Here is a 22118-nt window from a genome sequence, read left to right on the forward strand (position 1 = left end):
ATCGAACACGTCACGGGGAGCTTGCCAGGCTTTGCCGTGCGGGCGAGATACTCTCAGTAGCTTGCCGGGCTCTCCGAGAGGGGCGGAGGAATCGAACTTGGGTCGGCCAGGTAGGCCACGTGCAAGGCAAATGCCTTTCCCGCTGTGCTGTTGCTCCAGCCCAACTACTTTAATATTAGATAAAATATAGACTTAGCTGTTATGATGGTAGCTTATATAGAATTTCTGTTTACCTAAAAAATTCATGTAAACTATTTAGATTTCATGGAAGCTCTGTAGAATCATCAAGCCTATTCTTTGTTTCTCTCTGCTGTTTTTGTTATTTTCTGTGGTTCGTGGTATTGTTTGCTCTTTATTGGATGCTTTTGGTCTGTTCAGTTTGGTGCTTGACGGTGCTTGGAGCTTCTGATTTGCTAGATAGGTGGAGATAGAACCTGGGCATCCCCCGTGCAGAGCTGCACTCAGGCTCTCTCAACCGTCTCGATGGCCCTGTTGAGGAGATTGGATTCTGGGCCTCATGTGTGACCATGTTCTTTCCTGCTGACCTATTCCCTGTTCTCCAAGATGGTTCTAATCAGGTGTGTTAACGGCAGAAGGAAAAGGAAAGAAACTTTTTCTTCCTTTAAGGAAAGTTGTGTGTATTATGTCAGTTCATATCCCCATGGTACAGATACTGCTAGGTCACAACTCTAAAGGGGACTGGAATGAATCCCTAATATTTTTTTATTAGATAATAAGTGAATGTGTTTGCGTGTGGAGGAGCAACTAATTGTCACATGAGTGTATTGCCAGATTTGCTTTCTACCTGTTTGGTTTAGACATTAAAGTATTTTTATTGTTCCACATGTTATATCTGTTTGCCTGTGAACCTAATTTAGAAATTATTAGTTTGGAGAGGCAATTTGGAGAGGCAACTCCAGTTTGGTGACTAGTTTTCATGGTGTATTGATTAAAATCACTAGCCGCGATTTCCTAAGACGTAGTAAGGTTTTAATATTTATTTTAAGTGATTTGGGGCTGGGGCGCATGCGGCTTGCTCCACCTGTGTTGCTGGGGATTGAATCAGGTTGGCAGCATGCATGGCAGTGCCCTACCCTGCGCTACCTCACCAACTTGCAGCAGGGTTTTATTTATCTTATCTTGGTTTTGGGGCCGTGCCTGGCAGTGCTCAGGGGTTACTTTTGGCTCTGCACTCAGGAATTACTCCGGACACAGGCTCAGTGAACCATATGGGACGTCAGGGATTGAACCTGGGTCAACTGCATGTGAGGCAAGTGCCTTACCTGTTGTACTGTCACATTGGCTCCAAAGGTTTTGTTTTATTTATTTATTTATTTTGCTATTTGGGTCACACCCAGCGATGCACAGGAGTTACACTTGGTTCATGCACTCAGGAATTACAGTTGGTGGTGCTCGGGGGACCATATGGGATGCTGGGAATCGAACCTAGGTTAGTTGCGTGCAAGGCAAACGCCCTACCCGCTGTGCTATTGCTCCAGCCCCAACCCCAACCCCAAAGGTTTTCAACATTTTAAACAATTTTGTTGAGATGATTATTTTTTTTTAACTGCTATTAGGTTGAAATGCTTCTTCTGACTTGGGGTGGGGGGGAACCAGGGACCAGAGAGATGTCACAGCGGGTAAGTCACTTGCCTTGCATGTGGCCTACCCAGGTTTGATCCTCAGCATTCCATAAGGTTCTCTGAGCATCTCTACGAGTAAGCCCAGAGCACAGCTAGGTGTGGCCCCCAAACAAAAAAATAATCAAGAATAAGTAATAGATTTGTACAGTATTTTAGACCAGAGCAAATGAGGGAGTCTTGGGTAGATCTTTTTAGTTATACACATGCTACATGTAACTGGTTTCTTCTACAAAGTCTGTTATTCTGAGATTTTTGGATATGACTTGATCACTTGATCACTTGACATCCCGCTACTCATCGATCTGCTCGAATAGGTGCCAGTAACGTCTCCATCTGTCCCTATCGCATGCTAGTGTAGCCCAATGGTGTCTGCTCACTACAGGAACGAAGAGCCTCAAACCATTTGTTCAGGGTCTTGATGAAGAAGTCTGACCATCTCGTAGGTGGGCGGCCATGCGATCTTTTGATGTCCCGTGGAATTGTCGGTAATGGCTCTAGTCCAGCGGTCGTCTCCAGATCTCATTACGTGTTCAGCCCATCTGATTTTTGCTGCCTTGTCAAACTAGACAGCATCCCTGATTCTCGATTGTCAATGGACGTTGGAACTCCGAATTCCTTCTCTCACTTGAATGAAGCGTGATAACTCCAAGCATAGCTCTTTCGATTCCTCTTTGGGAGACCCGAAGAGCGTTCTCATTCTGTTTTCATAGGCTCAGGTCTCTGAGGCGTTAATACAAGAAGAACGGTGGAGTCAAAGAGATGTGCCTGGAGCCAGAGGCTCTTCGTCCTCTTAGCTATTTCTTCGATGCTGTTGAAGGCGTTCCAAGCCGCTCTCTTCCTCCTGCCCAACTCAGGTGCCAGGTCGTTCCTCATGTTGAGTTCTCGACCTAGGTACACATAACTGCTGCATTTGGAGATGGTCGTTCAGTTGAGAGAAAATGGAACATCAGGAATGAGTCCTTTTCTCATAAACATTGTCTTCGTGAGATTCAGCTGGAGTCCGACCTTTCCACACGCACGGTCGAATTCGGCCACCGCTTGGCTGATGTTTGGTGTTATTAAAACAATGTCATCAGCAAAGCGGAGGTGGTGTAGTTGCCGACCATCTATCTTCACTCCCATTCCTTCCCATTCCAGTCGTAGCATGACGTTCTCGAGGGTGGCACTAAAGAGTTTTGGTAAAATGGTGTCACCCTGCTGAGCCCCTCTTTTTATGTTGAGAGCGAATGGAACGTCAGGAACGAGTCCTTTCATATCTTTGTGGGTAGCTCACAAATTGCATTTACCTGTTAAAAGTGAGAGCATTTGTATAATGTTCATAAAATCAAAATTCAGGGGCCAGGGTGATAGTAAAGTGGGTGGGGCTTTTGCCTTGCTCATGTTCAACCCTGGTTTGTGTCTCTATCTGTGGCATCGATCATTCTATGATATGTCTTGGGGTCTTAATACTATGTTCTCTTTTAACTGGCACTCTTCGGGCTCCTTGGATTGGGTGCCTGCGTTCTCCAGCTCTGGGAACTTTTCAGCAATGATATTTTTACTTATTTTTTATTTTATTATTGTCACCGTCACTGACCTCCTGTTGTTCATCAATTTGCTCCAGTAACATCTCCATTTTGAGACTTGTTGTTACTGTGTTTGGCATATTGAATACGTCACGGGTAGCTTGCCGGGCTTTGCTGTGAGGGTGAAATACTCCGTAGCTTGCCGGGCTCTCCGAGAGGGACGGAGGAATTGAACCCGGCTCGGCCGCACTGGCTGTGCTCAAGGCAAACGCCTTACCACTGTACTATTGCTCCAGCCACGTTTTTTTTATTATTGTTAGGTTTTGCTTTTTTGCTCACACCTGGCTATGCACAGAAGTTACTCCTGGATCTGCACTCAGGAATCATTCCTCGACTCCTAGTGGTACCCAGGGGACCATATGGGATGCTGGGAATCGAACCCGAGTCAGCCAGGTGCCAGGTAAACGCCCTACCTGCTGTGCTATCTACTCCAGGTCCAGCAGTGATATTTTTAACTGTGGCTTTTTCATTGGGGTTGTCTCCCTGTCCTTTTCATACTCTGATGATTCTAATGTTGTTCCTCTTGGAATCATCCCCTAGGTCTCTGACTTGCCCTAGGGCTCCCATTGTTTGTTGTTGCCTGTAAGCTTCTATAGCTCATCTTCAAGCTCACTGATTCTGTCATCGGCTGTAGCCATTCTACTATTGAGGGCACCCACTGAGTTTTTTTTTTTTAAAGCATGGACTGAAAAAGTTTTTTTTTTTTTATTAGTGAAACACCATGAGGTAGAGTTGTAGACTTACAAACTTTCATGCTTGTGTTTCAGTTATAGAATGATCGAGTACCCATCCCTCCACCAGTACCCATTCTCCACCACCAATGATCCCAGTAGCCCTCCCAATCCCCCACCCCATCCCCCTTACCCCGCCCTGCCTTTGTGGCAAGGCATTCCCTTTTGCTCTCTCTTTGCTTTAGGGTGTTGTGGTTCGCAATAGAGGTATTGAGTGGCCATCATGTTCGGTCTATAGTCTACTTTCAGCATGCATCTCGCATCCTGAGTGAATCCTCCAAACATCCTTTACTTGGTGTTTCCTTCTCTATCTGAGCTGCCTTTTCCCCAAGCATGTGCTGCCAGCTTCCAAGCCATGGAGCAGACCTCCTGGTACTTATCTCAACTATTTTTGGGTGTTCGTCTCCCATTCTGTTAGTTTATATTCCCCAGATGCGTGCAGTCTTTCTCTGTCTGACCCTCTCTTTCTGGCTTATTTCACTTAGCATGATACTTTCCATGTAGAACCACTTGTATGTAAATTTCATGACTTCATCTTTTCTAACAGCTGCATAGTATTTTGTACCAAAATTTCTTTAACCAGTCATCTGTTCTTGGGCGCTTGGGTTTTTTCCAGATTTTGGCTATTGTGAACAGTACAGCAGTGAACATACAAGTGCAGATGTTATCTCGACTGTACTATTTTGCCGACCCACTAAGTTTTTAATTTCATCTACAGAATCCTTTATTGGTGACACTTCTTTTTGTAGCTTTTTTATTTCTGTTCTCATTTTTTCCTGTGTTTTCTCAGCTGTCCATTCCACTCTTCCTTGCATGTCCTCCCTTAATTTATTGGATGTCTGTTCACCGTTTCTTTGAGTTCGTTGACCATCCTTAGCATTTCCTTTCTGAATTCTTTATCGGAGAACTTTTATTTGTGGGTAATGCTTGTTGAGGTGTCTGGACCCTTTTCACCATCTCCTCATAGTGGGTATTTTCGCTGTTTCTTCATGTTTTTGTAGTAGTATGGAGGTGGGACCTTCCAGTTCACTATCAGTATTCCCCGCTAGTTGCGAAAAAGGATTCTGGATGATCTCCATCTAGTGGTCGCCTTTCCCCCCTTCTAGAGTTTCACCTTCCTCGCAGGTGCTCCTCTGTGACCTAGGTGAGGCCTCCAGCGAGGCTGCGGAGGATGTGCTCTTTTATACTGGGTGTGGAGGGATGCTTGGGACGCGGTTTTAGATGCAGTTGGATAGCTACTGGGTGGTTGGCCTGAAGTGCTTGAGATGCCAGGGTACTCTCCCCAGAATTGGGGGATGGGGATGAAGATGGGAGTGCAGAGTGCCAGGAGGGGAAATAAGAGGCCGTGCCCCCTGCCTTGATGTGGGTGGTGTGCACAGTGGGGGGCACCGATCCAGAGAAGGAGCGGGCTAGTGCGGTGCTGCAGGTGGCGCTCAGGGAGGCTGGGGGGCTTTGAGTTCAGGAGGACGGGGAGACGGGCGGGGTCTGAGGGAGCAGACTGGCACGGTGCTGCGGGCGGCGCAGGCACATGGTCGTGATCCTGGTTTGAGCCCCGCGTCTGAGATGGTCTTCCTGGCAGCCCATGAGGAGTTGCTGGGCACAAAGCCAGACTGAACTTTTTCAGGAGTCACCTAAAACCAAAACAAAACAAAAATTAAAAAAAAATTTCCATAGCAAACGTTCTGTTCTGGAATGCTGTATGGTACATACTAAAAACTACATTGGTGTTTAGTTTTCTTAATGTTATTGGTTCATAATACTTTTACATAGAACTACAGGGAAATAATTTTTTATTTATTAATTTATGTATTTTTTTTCTTTTTGGGTCACACCCAGCGATGCTCAGGGATTACTCCTGGCTCTGAAGTATACTTAGGAATTACTCCTGGTGGTGCTTGGGGGACCATATGGGATGTTGGGAATTGAACCCGGGTCCGCCGCATGCAAGACAAGTGCCCTACCCACTGTGCTGTCACCCAGCCCCTGGAAAATAATTTTTAATAGAATAGATAATTTAAATATTGTTTAATTTTAAGTAGGAATAAAATGATAGAGTAAATGACTAGGTTCAGCAGAACAGAGTTGTTTTGCTTGAACCTTTTTAAAAAAATCTTTTTTCCTCTCCTACTTTCTATTTTGAGATAAATTATAATTTCTAACAGTTTGAGTTGCCAAAAATAATTAGTTTTTTATATTTCTTACTATCTCTTTTTTAATTACATTGATTTAGAAGCTATTGGTGATAGTATATAGACATGCTTAGATTATACTTTTTGAGAGGAGCTTCAGGTATAAATTCCTGTTAAGTTTCACTTAAATATTTATAAATTTTTTTTGTGGTTAAAAAATGATGACAGGTGTTTTAATTGTCATATTGTATAAAAATTCTCAGTAGTAAACATTATTTACTAGTGCTACTCGTAAAGGCAGTATGTCCAGTTGCATTTCCTTAAAAAAATGCTCCTATTAGGATGCTTTATGAATAATAACAAGTTAAAAGTTATCTGAGGTTATAGTTTATAAGGTATGTTTCATAGATGTGAAATGGAAATTTACAAAGCTGTATTTGTAGAGGTCTTGGAACATAGCATATGCTTAGAGAGGAAGTAGATTTTGTTTTAACATAGTGATGAATTAATTTTTGTTTCAGTATAAACTACACTTTTGAAGGCTTAGAATATAATTTAGCAATGACAGATTGTTCAGTATCTATTAATCATAGGTTTCTTTGTTTCTCCTTGGTGTCTGACCAGTTAATCTTGTGTGTGTGTGTGTGTGTGTGTGTGTGTGTGTGTGTGTGTGTGTGTCTGTCTGTCTGAGACTGTGTGTGTTGCCTGACCTTGGTTCCAGGGCTTCCTGTGTGATGCATGCTTTCTGTCTCTGAGCTTCTACCCATCCCCAAGGCGAATGTTTTATGATATTTCTGTTTTAGTTTTGGGTGATGCTGGGGGCTGGGGCTGGTTCCTGGTAGTGCTCAGAAGACTGGTTGGTGGTGCTCGATGGACAGGGTGGAAACTTTGGCCTCAGCTCTGGGCCTGGCCCTGAAGTTTGTGCTTCTCATGTGGGTATTTTTCAGGTGTTGCTTCTTATTGACCATTGCATAGGTTTGAACTAAAACCAGACAACAAGGAGCTTTTTGCAGCTTTTTGTATCTGTCAAAATAAAAATATTATTATGCAGAAGTGGGCTGTGAAGTCTAGCGGTATCTTTTTTTATGTGTTTTAGAATAGATCCCTGAATAGATTCCTGTGCCTTCAGGTGGTTTTTTGTTTTTGATTTTTTGGTTTTTTTTTTTTTTTTTTTTTGCAGGCCCAGAGAGTTTTCATGTTAAGTCGAGTACCATTGAGCTTTATTTTAAAGTGAAGATGACTCTGTCTGGCAGGGGCTGGTGTGAGTGTTGGGGCACACCTGGCCTACTCTCTGTGTCTGGAATATTACTTGTGCTTGAGACCATAGCTTACGAGGCGTTGAATATGAATGAGTACCTGCATACAAAACATGTACTCCAGCTCTTTGAGCTGTCTTTCCAGCCTGCAAATTATTCTTTTTACAGAAAGGACAGTGAAGTTTCCTAGTTTGCCACTATGCTTTGATTCTGCATTATTTATATAAAGTGGATGAAAAATGACATAGCCAAACCGAACAAAAGAATGACTAGGGAGAAATTCACTAGTGTGTGATAGCTGCAGGTAGGAAGACAGGGACATGTGGCAGTGTTTTCTCTTCCTGGGGGTGAGGCTTCTATGTCTGTCTCCCCGTGGCGCCATGGGATGAGGGCACCTGATCCGAGTGTGCTGGGCTTTTCCCAGACGGCCTTGGCTGGGAGACAGGGCCAGAGCACAGCCAGGCGAGCCTGAGAGAAATCCACTTTACTTCTTAGTTCTGTAACCTTGGATAAACCGTAGTTTCTTCATCTGTTAAATAGAAATGCTCTGTTAATATGTGTATATAGAGGGAATTAAAACATATATAAGTATGCCTGACACAGTCTCAAATTTAGTAGAACCATAACATGTTATTATTCCTGTTTTATGATGATCTCTAAAATTCAAAATCACTTGTATTGGTCTCCCATAAAAATCTAAGTAAGTATTTAAAGTGTCTTATATAGTGGATTCAAATTTAATGATAATACTCAACTTACCTTCTAGTGCTTCTGTTAACTTTTTTCTCTGAAAAAAAGCTGAAGCAGTCTAGTAGAAAATAGTTGAAACATTAGAAAATCATCATTGATAGGGGCCAAGCGATAGTACAGCGGGTGGTCTGCTTGCTAGCTTTGCACATGGCTGACCTGGGGTTGATCACTGCCAGGAGTGACCCCTGAATTCAGTCAGAGCCAGGAGTAAGTCTCCGACACAGCTGGGTGTGACCCAAAAGAAATGAAAAGAAAGTCCAGTGTTTCATTCCTTTTAAGCTCTTGAAGCTTATTTACTCTAGTTCAGCTTACAGATCTATAAAGCTGTGCTCCTGATTGCTTGCACACAGTCGATTAGAAGCATTAAATTAGAAGGTGCCAAGGAGAATCTGCTCTCTTTAGAAAGTGAGAGCTGGTAATTTATGTTCTCTGTAAGTACAGCCGTGCCGCTAGCCACAAGTGGCTGTGGGTTCCTAGTGAGCTGCAGTTTGGCTTACGTTGACACAGCTGAACCAGACATTTCTCAGTAGAGATGGGATGGTGGGGAACCGAATGGAAAAGGCCCCCCAGACATCTTCTAGCTTCTCTGGCAGAAGAACGATGAGGGCGGCACAAAGCTTGGAGGGGGAACCGGATACAGTTAGATGTCATCTGCAGAAGGGTAGATCGGAGACCTTGGGCTGACCTCCTCTTTCTTTCCTCTCTTTGCGCTGCTCTAGTTCGCAGTCGTCCGTCCTAGGTAACTTGGAGTGTGAAAGGAGCAGTCCCATCCGCCTCTAGCTGGACGTTGCCGTCTTTCCGTTGAGTAACTGGACTGCCCTTTTATATCCTTTGTCAGCCGCACAGGGGCCTCTGTCTTAAAAGTCGTGTTTTTCTGCAAGGAGCTCAGAGTAGCTTATGACTCTCTTGGGCTCCTCTCTCCACGGAGCAAGGCTCCTGTGAACTCCCATTGTTATCAGTTCCGGAATGTCTTTCATGGAGGGGACATCACTTAAAGGGGCATTAATTCCCTGTCTGTCTGTGTAGTAAGCATTGCCCCTAACTTTGGATAGGCGTTTGCCTGCAAAGGCAGCTGGGATCCTAAGGGCTTAGCAGGAAGAGACAGTTAATTATTTACATCTTACTGGGGATTGATTACATCAGTTTCCTTTCTTTACACTTGGATGGTCATCCCTGAAAATACTGAAATTAGAAATAAAAATAGCCAGTTTACTTTTGAGCAGTGATGCTTTTTACTGACTTCAGGCTTCTGATCTGCAGTGAGAATTGAGACCACAAGAAGTCAGAGTGAAGGGGAAGCTGACACGCATGTCAGAGAGCTTCAACTACAGTGAAAATGGGTCTTCCTATTTTCCATTTATTTTAGCAGGCCTTTGTCCATTTCCCTTTCTCTGTAGGCGTGGTGAAATTAATGTTTTTTATTTGAGAACCATTTTTCTTTTCCGGTCAGGCTTGTTCTGTGCAGTGACTAGTTGAGGGATTTAGTGATAGGGTTTACTTTATCTTTAGAAGACATTTAAAAATAATACTGTGCTCGGAATCTAGAGTCAGTCCAGCTGCCTCCATACCCACTATTGCAGCATTAAAAAAACATCTTGGCACATGGTGAATAAAACATACAAGATAAAATGTAAAAATCAGTCTTCTTCCTGTATTTTACTCTTTTTAGTTCACAAGCTTTAGTATATAATTTCTTCCCCCCTTTTTTGGGCGGAGGGCACACCCAGCGGTGCTCAGGGCTTACTCCAAGCTCTGTTCTCAGGGGTCACTCCTAGTGGTGCTCTGGGGCTGTGTGTGGTGCTGGGTATTGAACCCTGGTCGGTGCGTGCAGGGCGAACACTGAACCCCTTTACTGTTCTCTCACCTACCAGTCTAAATTTCTTCGTAGGAAAAAAATACCGTTTGTGCAATATTGATTGGAACTATTGATCTTTAAAAAACGGAATTCTATGAATGAACCTTCTTACTTCTCTTCTCTCCTTGGTTTATGCTTTCACCCACCATGTCTTGGAGAGCCTCTTATCCAGCACACACAGCTGCATAGGCCCCCGTGTTCCTTGGCTTATAATGGCTGAGAATGCATTCTTTGTGTAGTTGGAGCATAATTAAGACATCGTCTGCCAGTGGGTAATTAAAGGGTTACACAGAACGTCTTTGTACGTGTGTATTTCTGAGAAATTTGAGTAAGTCCAGAATACTCGGGGCAGAGGTGGTGGTGCTGCGGGAGGGCTTTGGGCTGGTGCCTCATGCCTGCCGCATGCTCTTCCTCACACTCCTGGCCCAGCCCCAGAGCTCTCTGCCTCCTTGGGAACTTTTCCCTTTGATAGATTTTTTCCAATGCTAAATTTAAACCTTTTTTTTTTCTAAACTGTGCTCGCTGATGATAAAAATTGGGTTGATATCTTAGGTATTTAATACTATTTCAGGGAAGTTGTCTCAGAAATAGTTTTTAGGTTTACTGATTTAACTTGAGATGTATGACTTGACTTGGATCATAGGAAGAAGAACCCATGTGGGGGGAAAAAAGAGAGAAACTGTTTTCTCTGCAAATGGTCAAGAAAATCTGGGAAAGGTTATATCTGTCTTTTATATTACTTCTATTTCCTATTCTCTCCCTGTGTATGGGTGAGATCTTATTTCACTTTCTGTGCCTTTTGTGGCCTTTCATGCAACTCTGCTTTTTCCGCAGTAGTACTTCGGTTTCCTCAAAACGTAGCTGTTTCTACCTATTAGGGATAATGTTAGTGAAAAATGACATTTTTGGGGTTAATTTTATACATACATCGTTAGTACAATATTTCAGGAAAATAGTTTCAAATTGTATCAGCTATTTTCTAAATACTCATTTAAAGAAGAATGAGGAGGGGACTGGAATGTCAGTTCCGTGGGCAGAACACTTGCCTGTGACTGACCTTGGTTGGTCCTTGTCCCCTGGCCTCTGCCGAGGGCGGGAGCAGGAGAACAGCACAGAGCCAGCGAGTGTCAACTTTTCTGTTTTTTTAATTTTTCTCTTTGGATGGTGTGAGGAATGGTATCCAGGTCTCACGTATACTGAGATTCCCTGTTTTTAAAAAGAAAATAGTTAATAGTTTAGAAGAATATAATTGACAGTGTTCTGAAGAGTAGCCAAAGAAATGAACAGATTTTAGCCCTGAAAGGTTTAATTTCACTTAGTTGTAAGATAACTCAGAAATGCCCTTCATAGGATATTTGAAGAGAAGAATTACTTGGCGATTACATTTCAGTATTTTATCTCCCAGCTGGAAGGGCTGGCGCTTTCCTGTGGGGGCGTGGGTTGGTGCCCACACCGCTGCATTGGTCTCCCTGGCGCTGCTGGCTGTGGCCCCCGAGCCGGAGAGCAGCAAGTAAATACAAAACCTGGCCCTGCGCCACTGGCTGCGGTCGTGCCTCACAGATCCGAGGCCCAGTTCCGGTTCAGTCCCGGGCACCCCTCGGACAGCTGCGGGAGTGCTCGGGAGAGGTCACCAGGCACTGTGGGTCTCGAAACCCGAGCAAGTAGAAATGAATCAAACTAAGTGAAAAAATGAAAAAATGGCTTTGTCCTTTAGATTTTAGGTTTGCTACTTAAGGCTTGTATAAGTAAGATCAGGTTGTTTTGTTTTTTTTAGTGGTGGGCATACGATGATGGCTCTTTCATTTGACAGCTTATCCAGGTGAATGTATGCAAGCTGCAGCGGCAGTTTGGAAACGGATTCCCACGTCTGGAAGCACACCCCCCCCCAAGGCTAGAACCAGGTTCTGGGTCCTTGTTTCTGTGTGTATTAGGGCATAATACCTGAAGAAAAATAGCAGATGGGAAGTGATTGTTATTGTTATCGTTATTGTTATTTTGTTTACCTTGTTATTTTTAGCTGTTTAATGTTTCTTTCTTGATGATTGATAAAAGAGCATGTACACTTCAATTGATCACAAGTGTGTTTGAATTTAATCAGTCATTCATGGCTGCAAGCTGTTCTAGTCTGTAGCCACTGATTTGGGGATGTGGTTACCTTTGAAACCACATTCCACACTGAAACCTTAACTATTGTGATTTCTTGAGCTTGGTGGAGGGCATCTTTGTTAATTTCACAGTCTGCTAGAAGTTGGTTTTAACAGAATGTACCAAAGATTTGATATTTTTTGTGGATGGCTTTCTTTTTAGTTGCCATATTGTTTTTGTTAATTGCTATGGTAAAACGTGAATTTACTGCCAGCCAAGTTTGAAAGGGTAGGTTTTATTTTTCGATTTTGTTTTGTTTTGAAGCCACACCCGGCGGTGCTCAGGGCTTACTCCTGGCTCTGAGCACAGGGATCACTCTCTGGTACTATGTGGATGGTAGATTTGAAATATTGCCTATTTTTTTTCTGCATCATGCAGGAATAGTATAATTATTTATTTATTTATTTTTATAATTTATTTATTTATTTATTGAATCACTGTGGGAAAAGTTACAAAGCTTTCAGGTTTAGGTCTCGGTCATGCAAATATCAAACACATTTCCCTTTACCAATACTTAATTTTCACCACGAAGAACCCCAATAAACCCTCACCCCCACCCCTCCCAATTCCTGTGAGGCAGATGAATTCTAGTTAACACTATCTACTTTGACTAGATTCATTGTTTCGATAAAAGACGCACCATTATTATTTAGAGTTTATCCCCCAAATGAGACCTGCTGAAAAAGCATTGTGAAATGATTTGCTTTCTACAGCTGGGTTCAAGAATTAAACGATGTTTTGGATTTCTGCTATTTTACTTATTAACCCTGGAAGTATTTCTACTGAGAGTCAGATAATTAAGAGATTGGTTTCTGTGCTCTGGAGTCGTGGCCGTGCCGGAGAGCCGCTCGTGGGGGGCAACTGGTGACCTCGGTAGGGCGTGAAGGATGGACCGGAACGCCCCCCTTCCCATGAGGTTTTAGTCGCCCCATCACCACCGGCTCATACCTGGCTCTCCACAAGGCTCCCATGCGGCTGCCATCTTTCTTTCCAGAGGGGAGAAGGAGGAATAGTATAATTATTAAAATGTTTGCTTCCTAACATCTTATCCCCCTATTAAAACTATTTAAGCATGTATAACTATTTAAAGACATATTAATAATGAAATATCTTTTTAAATTTTTGCTTTTTGGCTCATACCTGGTGATGCTCAGGGGTCACTTCCTGTTCTGCACTCAGGAATCATTCCTGGTGGTGCACGGGAGATCTATGTGAGATGCTGGGGATCAGACCCTGGCTGGCTATGTGAAAGGGAAGCACCATACCAGCTGCACTATCAGTTCGGTTTTTAAAACGTTTTTAAAATGTAAATTTTATTATAAAATTTCAAGTTAAAGTAGTGTTAATGTGATTGAAATTGAGTATTTATTTTTGACCAACTAGTTCAGGGACTCGAACTGGGGCTCTGCCTGCTTGCAAAGCAAGCACCCGACCCTTTTGTTTGTATTTTAATTATCTTAATGATGGATATATTTGTATTTATAAGTCTTTTTTTCTCAAAAAAAAGTTTGGTGACAATATGGTACCTTTGCTTCAGTGTTCATTATCTTCATTAAATTTGTGACTGTTCCTATCTGGTGATGTTTTCTAAGTGTTTTTTTGTTTGTTTGTTTGTTTGGGGGCTACACCCATCAGTGCTCAGGGCTTCTGGCTCTTCACTCAGGGATCACTTCTAGGGCTGGCTGGGGGACAGTGGGGTTCTGGGGATTGAACTCAGCTCAGCTGCAAGCATGGCAAGTGCCCTATCCTCTACTCTCTCTCTGGTCCCGAGTTTTTTTGTTGCTATTTTGCTTGAAATTAAACACTGTCGATTTATTTCTTGGTGCACGCATCTCCTTTTAGTTGTTAATAAAAATATAATAAATTAGTAACACAAAAGTAATGATAACAATAACTATTTTCTTGGTTTTCGGTGACGCTCGGTGGTGCTCAGGGGGTTTTGGTTTCTGGCTTTTGGCCATGCTCCAAGGGCTGTGCGGTGCTGGGGTGGGACCGGCCTGCCACCCTCGGAGATGCATACTGACACTCCCACTTACCTCCCTGGCCTGTTTTTATTTTTGGACACTTTTAATATATTTCAGGAATGTGTATCATTTGGTGTGTTATGTATATCTCCCCTCCAATTTGCTTTATATCAGACTTATTTTCCTTTTTCTCCTCTTTTCTTTCTGTTTTTTGGGCCATACCTGGCAGTGCTTATGGCTTATTCCTGGCTCTGCACACAAGGATAACTCCTGGCGGGGCTCGAGGCTCCTTCCATAGTTCCAGGGGCTGAACTTGGGACCGCCTTGTGCAAGGCAAGCACCCCACTCACTGTACTATTTCTAACCCTAGACTCATTTCTCATAATGAATTAGATTAGCGTTTTATAGTTTAATGTCAGAATTGAAAATCTATGTTTATTATACTGGCTTTTGGAAATGGATTTTAAAGTTGGGGACATAACTAAATTTCTTGAGTTAAAGTTTTCCATAACGTGTACCTTTCGTAATTTGAAATTAAAAAGTCAAATAGGCATATAAAACTAATTTGTTATGCTTTGTTGCCAAACTTGGTCTTTCTAGGCGGTTGCACTTAAGCATGAACATTGACGACAAACTGGAAGGATTGTTTCTTAAATGTGGCGGCGTAGACGAGATGCAGTCTTCCAGGGCAATGGTGGTGATGGGTGGCGTGTCGGGCCAGGCGGCCGTGTCTGCAGAGCTGCAGGAGTCGGTCCTTCAGGATCGGAGCATGCCTCACCCGGAGATCCTCGCTGCCGACGAAGTGCTACAGGAAAGCGAAATGAGGCAGCAGGACATGATCCCTCATGACGAGCTCATGGTGCACGAGGAGACGGTGAAGAACGATGAGGAGCAGATGGAAACCCATGAAAGGCTTCCGCAGGGGCTCCAGTACGCACTTAATGTCCCCGTAAGTAGTCCTTTACAGCGACTGATGCTGTGCCACACTTGGGGACATTTCAGAACCTGTTGGAAGGCTAAGTCATCCAAATGGGTGTTCTTTCAGATTTTTTTCTTCTTGTTTAGGTTCCGTGGTTACAGTAGGATTTACGTGGTGGATTTGATGTGCACATTACCTTCCCTGGCCTCCCCCTAGCTGTCCTTAGATCACTCCCAGTCCACCTCTCCCTGCCCTTCCGTGGAGTTCTTAAATAGATAAACGAGGATCCACAGCACTTTAGAAGGGCCCTGGTTGATACAAATTTGGAAGAGCAAAATTAGGTCAGGCTATTGCTTACATCTTAGAAACTTTCTTAGGATGAACATTGATTTTTTTTTTAATACGGATTGTAGTATATTAAATTTTAAAGTGATTGTTAATTTAAATTGTTAGCGAACAGCTATTGTTAATATATAATATGCTAATGGGCACAGAACAGTAGTACAGCGGATGGGGTGTTTGCCTTGCGTGTGGCTGACGCAGCTTTGATCGGCAGCCCCACATGCTGTCCCCAGCCCCTCTGGGGGTGACCCCTGAGCACAGAGCCATTAGGAAGCTCTGGGCACTGCAAAAGCCAAAAACCCCTCAAAAATTAACTTCTGGATTTCTCCTTTGAGAGTGAGAAAGAGTAGAAAGATTGGATTTTTGGCATAACTTGAGAAAGATCAACCCTTGTGGATTTTTTTTTCCTTTTTGGGTCACACCCTGCGATGCACAGGGGTTACTCCTGGCTCTGCACTCAGGAATCACTCCTGGCGGTGTGCTCGGGGGACCATATGGGTTGCTGGGAATCGAACCCGGGTCGGCCATGTGCAAGGCAAACGCCCTAGCAGCTGTGCTATTGCGCCAGCCCCAACCCTTGTGGATTTTTAAAAAATTCTGTGACCCTGTGACTCCTGCAATCATTCCCGCCTTCTTTAAAGTGTGTGAGCCGAGTTCCTCTGTCATTTTTGTCTTGTATTTTCATTTGTACCTCCTAACTGGAAAACCACAATCACTTTGCAATCCTCCACTCCCCATCCCCCTTTCTCTGTGATATTAATTCTGGATTATTTTTTAGTGCATGTGCTTTTACTTCCAGATAATCATTTATCCTGCTTGTAATATTCCCCTCAGACATATGCGTTCTCCCTGATCTTCATCCTTAAAAGTGCTTAATCACCGCTAGCCTGCCGCTTCTGTCCAGTCTAAGTTGAATTCTGCAGTGGGGACTTGTTGACTGTATGTTCAGTGTCTGTCTCCCAGAGATTGTAGGCTTTGTGAGAATTTAGATTGAAAAAAAATTTTTTTTTTCATTATATTCCAGCTATTGACACATGGAGTGAATGAATGAATAAAACTACTTAATTTTGGTCATGTTCTAACACATGCATTTACCTAGGCTTTTCGCTTTGGGTTAGGTGGGGAGAATGCTGGATCGTCCCCAGCAGTGCTTCAGGGCCATCCCTGGCCTTGTGCTCACCCTGTCAGGTCCCGAGGGACCGTAATGTGGTGCTGGGAATCTGCACCCCTGTTGTGGACCATGGCTTCCTGTAGGAAGCAGATGTGCCACTGCCTGGACTGTCTCTTCACCCCTGTGGTCCTCGGCTCCTGTTCAGTCCGTTACAATGGCCTTTCTCATTTTCAGTGTTGTTGTGGTGGATTTTGTTATTTAGTGCACATGTTAGACCACTTGTGTACACTGAGAATCCATCCCACTGGGTTGTTGATGTTCGTTTAAGCTTTGTTGGATTCAGTATGCTAATATTTTGTTGGAGATTTTGCATCTGTGTCCATGCATCTGTTCTAGTTGGTTGGTTGTTTTTGCCTTCTTTTCTGGGGCCAATCTAGCTGTGCTACAGGATCACTCCTGGCAGGGTACCATATGCAGTGCAGGAATTGGAGCACACAAATCCCTGTGCTAGCTCTCTGGCTCCTGGTCTAGCTACCTTTTCTTCCAATATCTTTCATTTTGATATTAGCGTAGCCTCGCTCTATAGAATGAGTTGGCATGGTGGTATGTCTGGAGTAAGTGCTGAACATTGCTGCACAGGGCCTCCAAACCAAGAAAAACCCAAAACCAAAATCCCCAGACCAGGCCCGCCCTGCGCATCCCCCCCAAACCCCCCAACAGTGTTCCCTTTGTTCTGTCATGTGGAGAGACTGTGAAGATTGGTATAACTTCTCATTAAATCCTTAACTGATGAGTAGATTTCACCTGTGAACACAGTAGTCTGTTGATTCTCTTTGGAAGGTTGTGAATTTTTGGTTCTAGTACTTTATACAATAGACCTTTGCAGATGGTCTATTTCTTGTGTGAGCTTTGGCAGTTTGTATCTTCTAGGACTTGGTTCCCCTTGTCTAAATTATCAATTGTGGGATAGAGAGTTGTTTAAAGTACTACTTTATTCTTTTTGTTTTCGTCCAAACCCAGTGCTACTCTGGACTTTCTCCTGACTCTGTGTTCCGGAGTCATTCCTGGAGGTGTTTTGGGGGAAGCATATATGTAAGGTGCCAGGGATTGGACCAGGGTTGGTGCATGCAAGGCAGTTTCCTTACCCCTTGTTTTATTTCGCCAACAGTATTCCTTTAGGGTTTTAATGTGCATACGGTGTTGTAGCGATGTCCTCACTTTGCCTCCTGATTTTCCTAATTTGCGCCTTCTTTTTTTCTTAGCCTGATTAGAAGTTTGACTTTTATTTTTGCTTTCAGGCCATCTTAATTTTCAAGGGTACAGTTTAGTATCATTAACTACATTCATGTTATTTTACATTGTGTTTCTAGAACTGTTTTATTTTGCAAAACTGAAACTCTCATACTCACTGAATGACAAACTTCCATTTCTACTCCCTCAGTAGAAGTTTACTAATTTTATTGATATTTTCAAAGAACCAACCTTTGAGTTTATTTTTTTAATTGATCTTTATAATTTTCTTTTTTAAAAGACCTTTTTTTTCATATCTTAACTAGCACCTTTCTGCTCCCTTTAGACTTAAACATACTGAATTACATTGTCAAGGTTGGCAGTGATTTCTTATATTATTCTGTCACACGACAGTATTAATATGTAATATGTAGGCTACTGTCTTTGGCAGGCTACTGTCTTTTTTTCATCTGCAGGTAAAAATCTGTGGGATTTTTTCTGTTTTCATTTTCCTTTGTTTGCAAGATTGTCAAGTCTCTTCTAAATCTTGAATTTTGACTTTGTTTTCTCAGTAACTGGGCTATAGTAGGAATAAATATTTTGAGTGAAAATACATATTTTGGGAGAGTGGTTCCCTTGGGTGCTCAGAGCTTCCTCCTGTTGCTCCGGTGACACTCTTGGTGGGTGGTGGAGGACCGTATGGGGTGCTGGGAATTGAACCTAAGTTGGCTGCATATAAGGCAAGTGCCCTACCCCTTGTGCTATCTCTCCAGCCCAGAAAATAGTATTTTTAAGAATAATTTTTTTAAAAATTGAGGTAAAGTATGAGGAAAACTTCTTAGATTCTGAATCAGTTTAGATTTGCTGTAAATTTATATAACATGTGGCCCAGCAGGATGTCAAGTATTGTATCATTTTAGGAAATTTCTTTGTGCGGGTGGCAGCTGTAGTACAGTGGAGAAGGCCTTTGCCTCCCTGCGACTGGCCAGGAGTGAACCCTGAGCAGAGCCGGAGTCAGCCCTGAACGAACACAGTTCTATGTTGGATATGGGCCCAAACTGTAGCACTGTCCTCCCGTTGTTCACATCTATTTACTTGAGCAGGCACCAGTACCGTCTCACAACAAATTGTGAGACTTGTTGTTACTGTGTTTGGCATATCGAATACGTCACGGGGAGCTTGCCAGGCTTTGCCGTGTAGGCAAGGCACTCTCAGTGACTTGCCGGGCTCTCCGAGAGGGGCAAAGGAATCGAACGCAGGTCGGCCATGTCGGCCTCGTGCAAGGCAAACGCCCTACCCGCTGTGCTATTGCTCCAGCCCATTCTTACAAATAAAAGGAAAAAATGCTTTAGTTTTTCCCCAGTGCTTAGGAATTTTCACTGAACCTGTTGTTATTAATTTCTAGATTAGTTTCATGTGATAACATTGTTGGATTTCAGTTATTTTCAGTTTTCCACGTAAAGTCTTTTTTTTTTTTTAATTATTGAATCACTGTGGGAAAGGTTACAAAGCTTTCAGGTTTAGGTCTCAGTCATGCAAATATCAAACACATTTCCCTTTACCAATACTTATTTTTTACCATGAAGAACCCCAATAAAACCCCACCCCCCACCCCTCCCAGTCCCTGTGGGGCAGATGAATTCTAGTTAACACTCTATCTGCTTTGATTAGATTCATTGTTTCAATAAAAGATTCACCACTATTTTTTAGAGTTTACCCCCCCCAATCAGACATGCTGAAAAAGCATTGTGAAGTGATTTGCTTTCTACAGCTGGGTTCAAGAATTAAATGTTGGTTTTGGATTTCTGCTATTTTACCTATTGACCCTGGAGGTATTTCTACTTAAAGTCAGATAGTTAAGAAATTGGTTTCTGTGTTCTGGAGTCGTGGCCGTGCTGGAGAGCCACTCGCGGGGGGCAACCGGTGGCCTCGGTAGGGCGTGAAGGGCGGAGCGAAACGCCCCCCTTCCCATGAGGTTTTAGTCGCCCCCACACTCCCGGCTCATACCTGCTGTCCACAAGGCTACCATGTGGCCGCCATCTTTTTTTCCAGAGAGGAGAGGGCGAATGGGGCAACACCCTTTCCCCTCCGGCAGACTTGATGGCCTGGATCAATGCATAGTCCGTTCACTTTTCTGCTCCAAGCTGCTGGGTTCTGCATTAAGTCCTTGTGCTTCTGGGGCCATGGCCGTGCTGGAGAGCCGCTCGCGGGGGACGACTGGTGACCTCGGTAGGACGTAAAGTCTTTTATATCCCATTAAATGTTCTCTTTTGGTGAACATTCTATGTACACTCCAATAGAATATATATTTGGCTATTGGGTGATGAATTACATGTGTCTTAATTCAATCAGAGAAGCCCAAACACTTTGGTGCCCTATGTGGGCCCAGTCACCAAAACAAAACAGAAAACAAATCATAAAATGTGTGTTTCTTCCTAGTCACTTTCCTGAACTTTGCTCTGATGTGTTTGAGCAGGCGGGGCGGCGGGTGGCGGTGGAGTGATTCTGTGGTTTATCTATGTTGGGTGAGTGTATCGAGTAGTTTTCAAATTTTATGAATATATCTGCTGTGAAGGTTCCTGTTTTGTTGTTGTTTTTGGATTCCACCCAGCGATTCTCAGCGATGCTCAGGGTTTACTTCTCGCTCTGCACTCAGATTGCTCCTGGACGGTTTGGGAGCCGTATGGGTTGCTGGGATTGCACTGGGGTATTCATCGTGCAGGGCAGACGCCCTCCCCACTGTACTCTCTCTAGCCGCTGCTGTGAATTCTTGAGAACATTTAATGGGATATCTCCCTCCCTCCCTTTGTTTTGATTTTTGGGTCCCACCCAGTGGTGCTCAGGGGTTTGTTCCTTGCTCTGCACTCAGGAATCATTCCTAGCAGACTTGTGAGGATCATATTATGTGTCAGGGATTGAACCCTGGTCAACTGTGTGTGCAAGGTTAGCACTCTACCCTCTGTACAGTCTCCAGTGCCTCTATTCATTCTTTTAGATCCTTTTTTCGTTTTGTGGGTTGTGTCCAGCAGTGCTCAGGTATCACTCAGGAGACCCTGTGCTGCTTTCGCAGGCCAGTCCAGGGGGCTGCATTCAAGGCAGATACCTGGACTCCTTGGCCTGGAGTTTTAAAATAGAAGTTGGTTTCTCGTGTTTTCATTTTATTTGATCTAGTGTTTCTGTTTAAGTATTATGTCATCCTTGTAAATACTGAAAAATTTTGGACAGTTTGAGATTATTCAAGTTCATTTATGTTTTCATAACTATGAAATCAGCCATTCAGTAATTTTGTATATTGATTTGAGGAAAACCAACTTTCGAGCAGTATTTTCCAGTCCATCAAAGTTCATCCCTGAATATATTTAGGTCTTTTCCTAATTTCTAAAAAAATTCTGTAGTTTTTATTGTAGACTTTTGGTAAAGTCTAGTAATTGGACCTGTTTTGTCACGTTTACCCTACTTTCTATTTCAGATGCATTCATAACATATAAAAATTTAAATCTCTGTGTGGAGAGATAGTACATGGCAGGTGCTAGCCCTGTGTGCTGCCAAACCTGTTCCATCCCAGCTTGCACAGGGCCCAGGAGGGACCTCTGGGCACAGCCAGGCTAGGAGCTGCACAAACTGTCCTCCCGGATTCAAAAGTTTTCCTTGACCTGACAGTTTAAAACTGGAATCTCTTTGTAGTTGAGCGTGTATCTTGTGACTTTGTTACCTGCACTTGCTGGTTTAGTAGTTACTGCTTACATTGTTTTAGGGTTTCCTGCGGGTTGTCTCATGAAATTGTGGATACACTTGACCTCTGTTTACAGCCTGGGTCTTTCCCTTTAGCCTCGACCAGGGCCTCTTGGCACGGGGTTAGTTAAAGTGGCGAGAGCAGCATCTTTGCCTTGCTCCAGCTTGGTAGGGACTGCGGTTAATCTTTTGCTGTTAACATTTATTTTTGCTGTAGGGGTTTTTTGTAGGTGACTTTTATTTGGTTAAAGAAGTTTTCTTTGTAGTTTGCTGGTACTTTTGAAAACTGGAATGAAATTTCATCCAGTTCATCCCCTTATTACCTATATTTTGGTTTTGATCACTCTCGGCATAGTGCTCCAGGATTGCTCCTTGCTGAGCGCAGGGACTGCAGTGCTGGGGGGTGGAGCCTGTGTGCAGAGCTCATCCTCAGCCCTGGGGCACCTCCCTGTCCCCTCTCTTGTTATCTTGGTACAGTGAATTAAAGTTAGGATTTTTTCCCATAATTTTATTTATTTATTTTCCTTTTTATATTTATTTATTGAATCACTGTGGGAAAAGTTACAAAGCTTTCAGGTTTAAGTCTCGGTCATATAGTGATCAAACACCTTTCCCTTCCCCAGTACTCATTTTTCACCACCAAGAACCCCAATATACCCCCTCCTACCCCTGCCAATGCCTGTGAGGCAGATAATTTCTACTTTTCTCTACATTGATTACATTCATTATTTCAACAAAAGATGCAC

General features: G+C 43.3%; 1 protein-coding gene across 4 annotated transcripts in view; it reads left to right on the plus strand.

The window, feature by feature from the left end:
• The window catches only part of ZNF148 (zinc finger protein 148), a 139303-nt gene that overhangs the window by 48368 nt on the left and 68817 nt on the right, over positions 1-22118 (plus strand). For all 4 annotated transcript variants that reach the window (XM_056127126.1, XM_056127128.1, XM_056127129.1 and 1 more), the window contains one exon: positions 14639-14987. In XM_056127126.1, coding sequence (XP_055983101.1) covers positions 14655-14987 — 333 coding nt within the window. In that variant the 5' untranslated portion in view covers positions 14639-14654. The remainder of the gene's footprint in view (positions 1-14638; positions 14988-22118) is intronic.

Source organism: Sorex fumeus, unplaced genomic scaffold (genome assembly GCF_029834395.1).
Source record: "Sorex fumeus unplaced genomic scaffold, SorFum_2.1 ptg000063l, whole genome shotgun sequence".
In the NCBI taxonomy this organism is placed as follows: Eukaryota; Metazoa; Chordata; class Mammalia; order Eulipotyphla; family Soricidae; genus Sorex; species Sorex fumeus.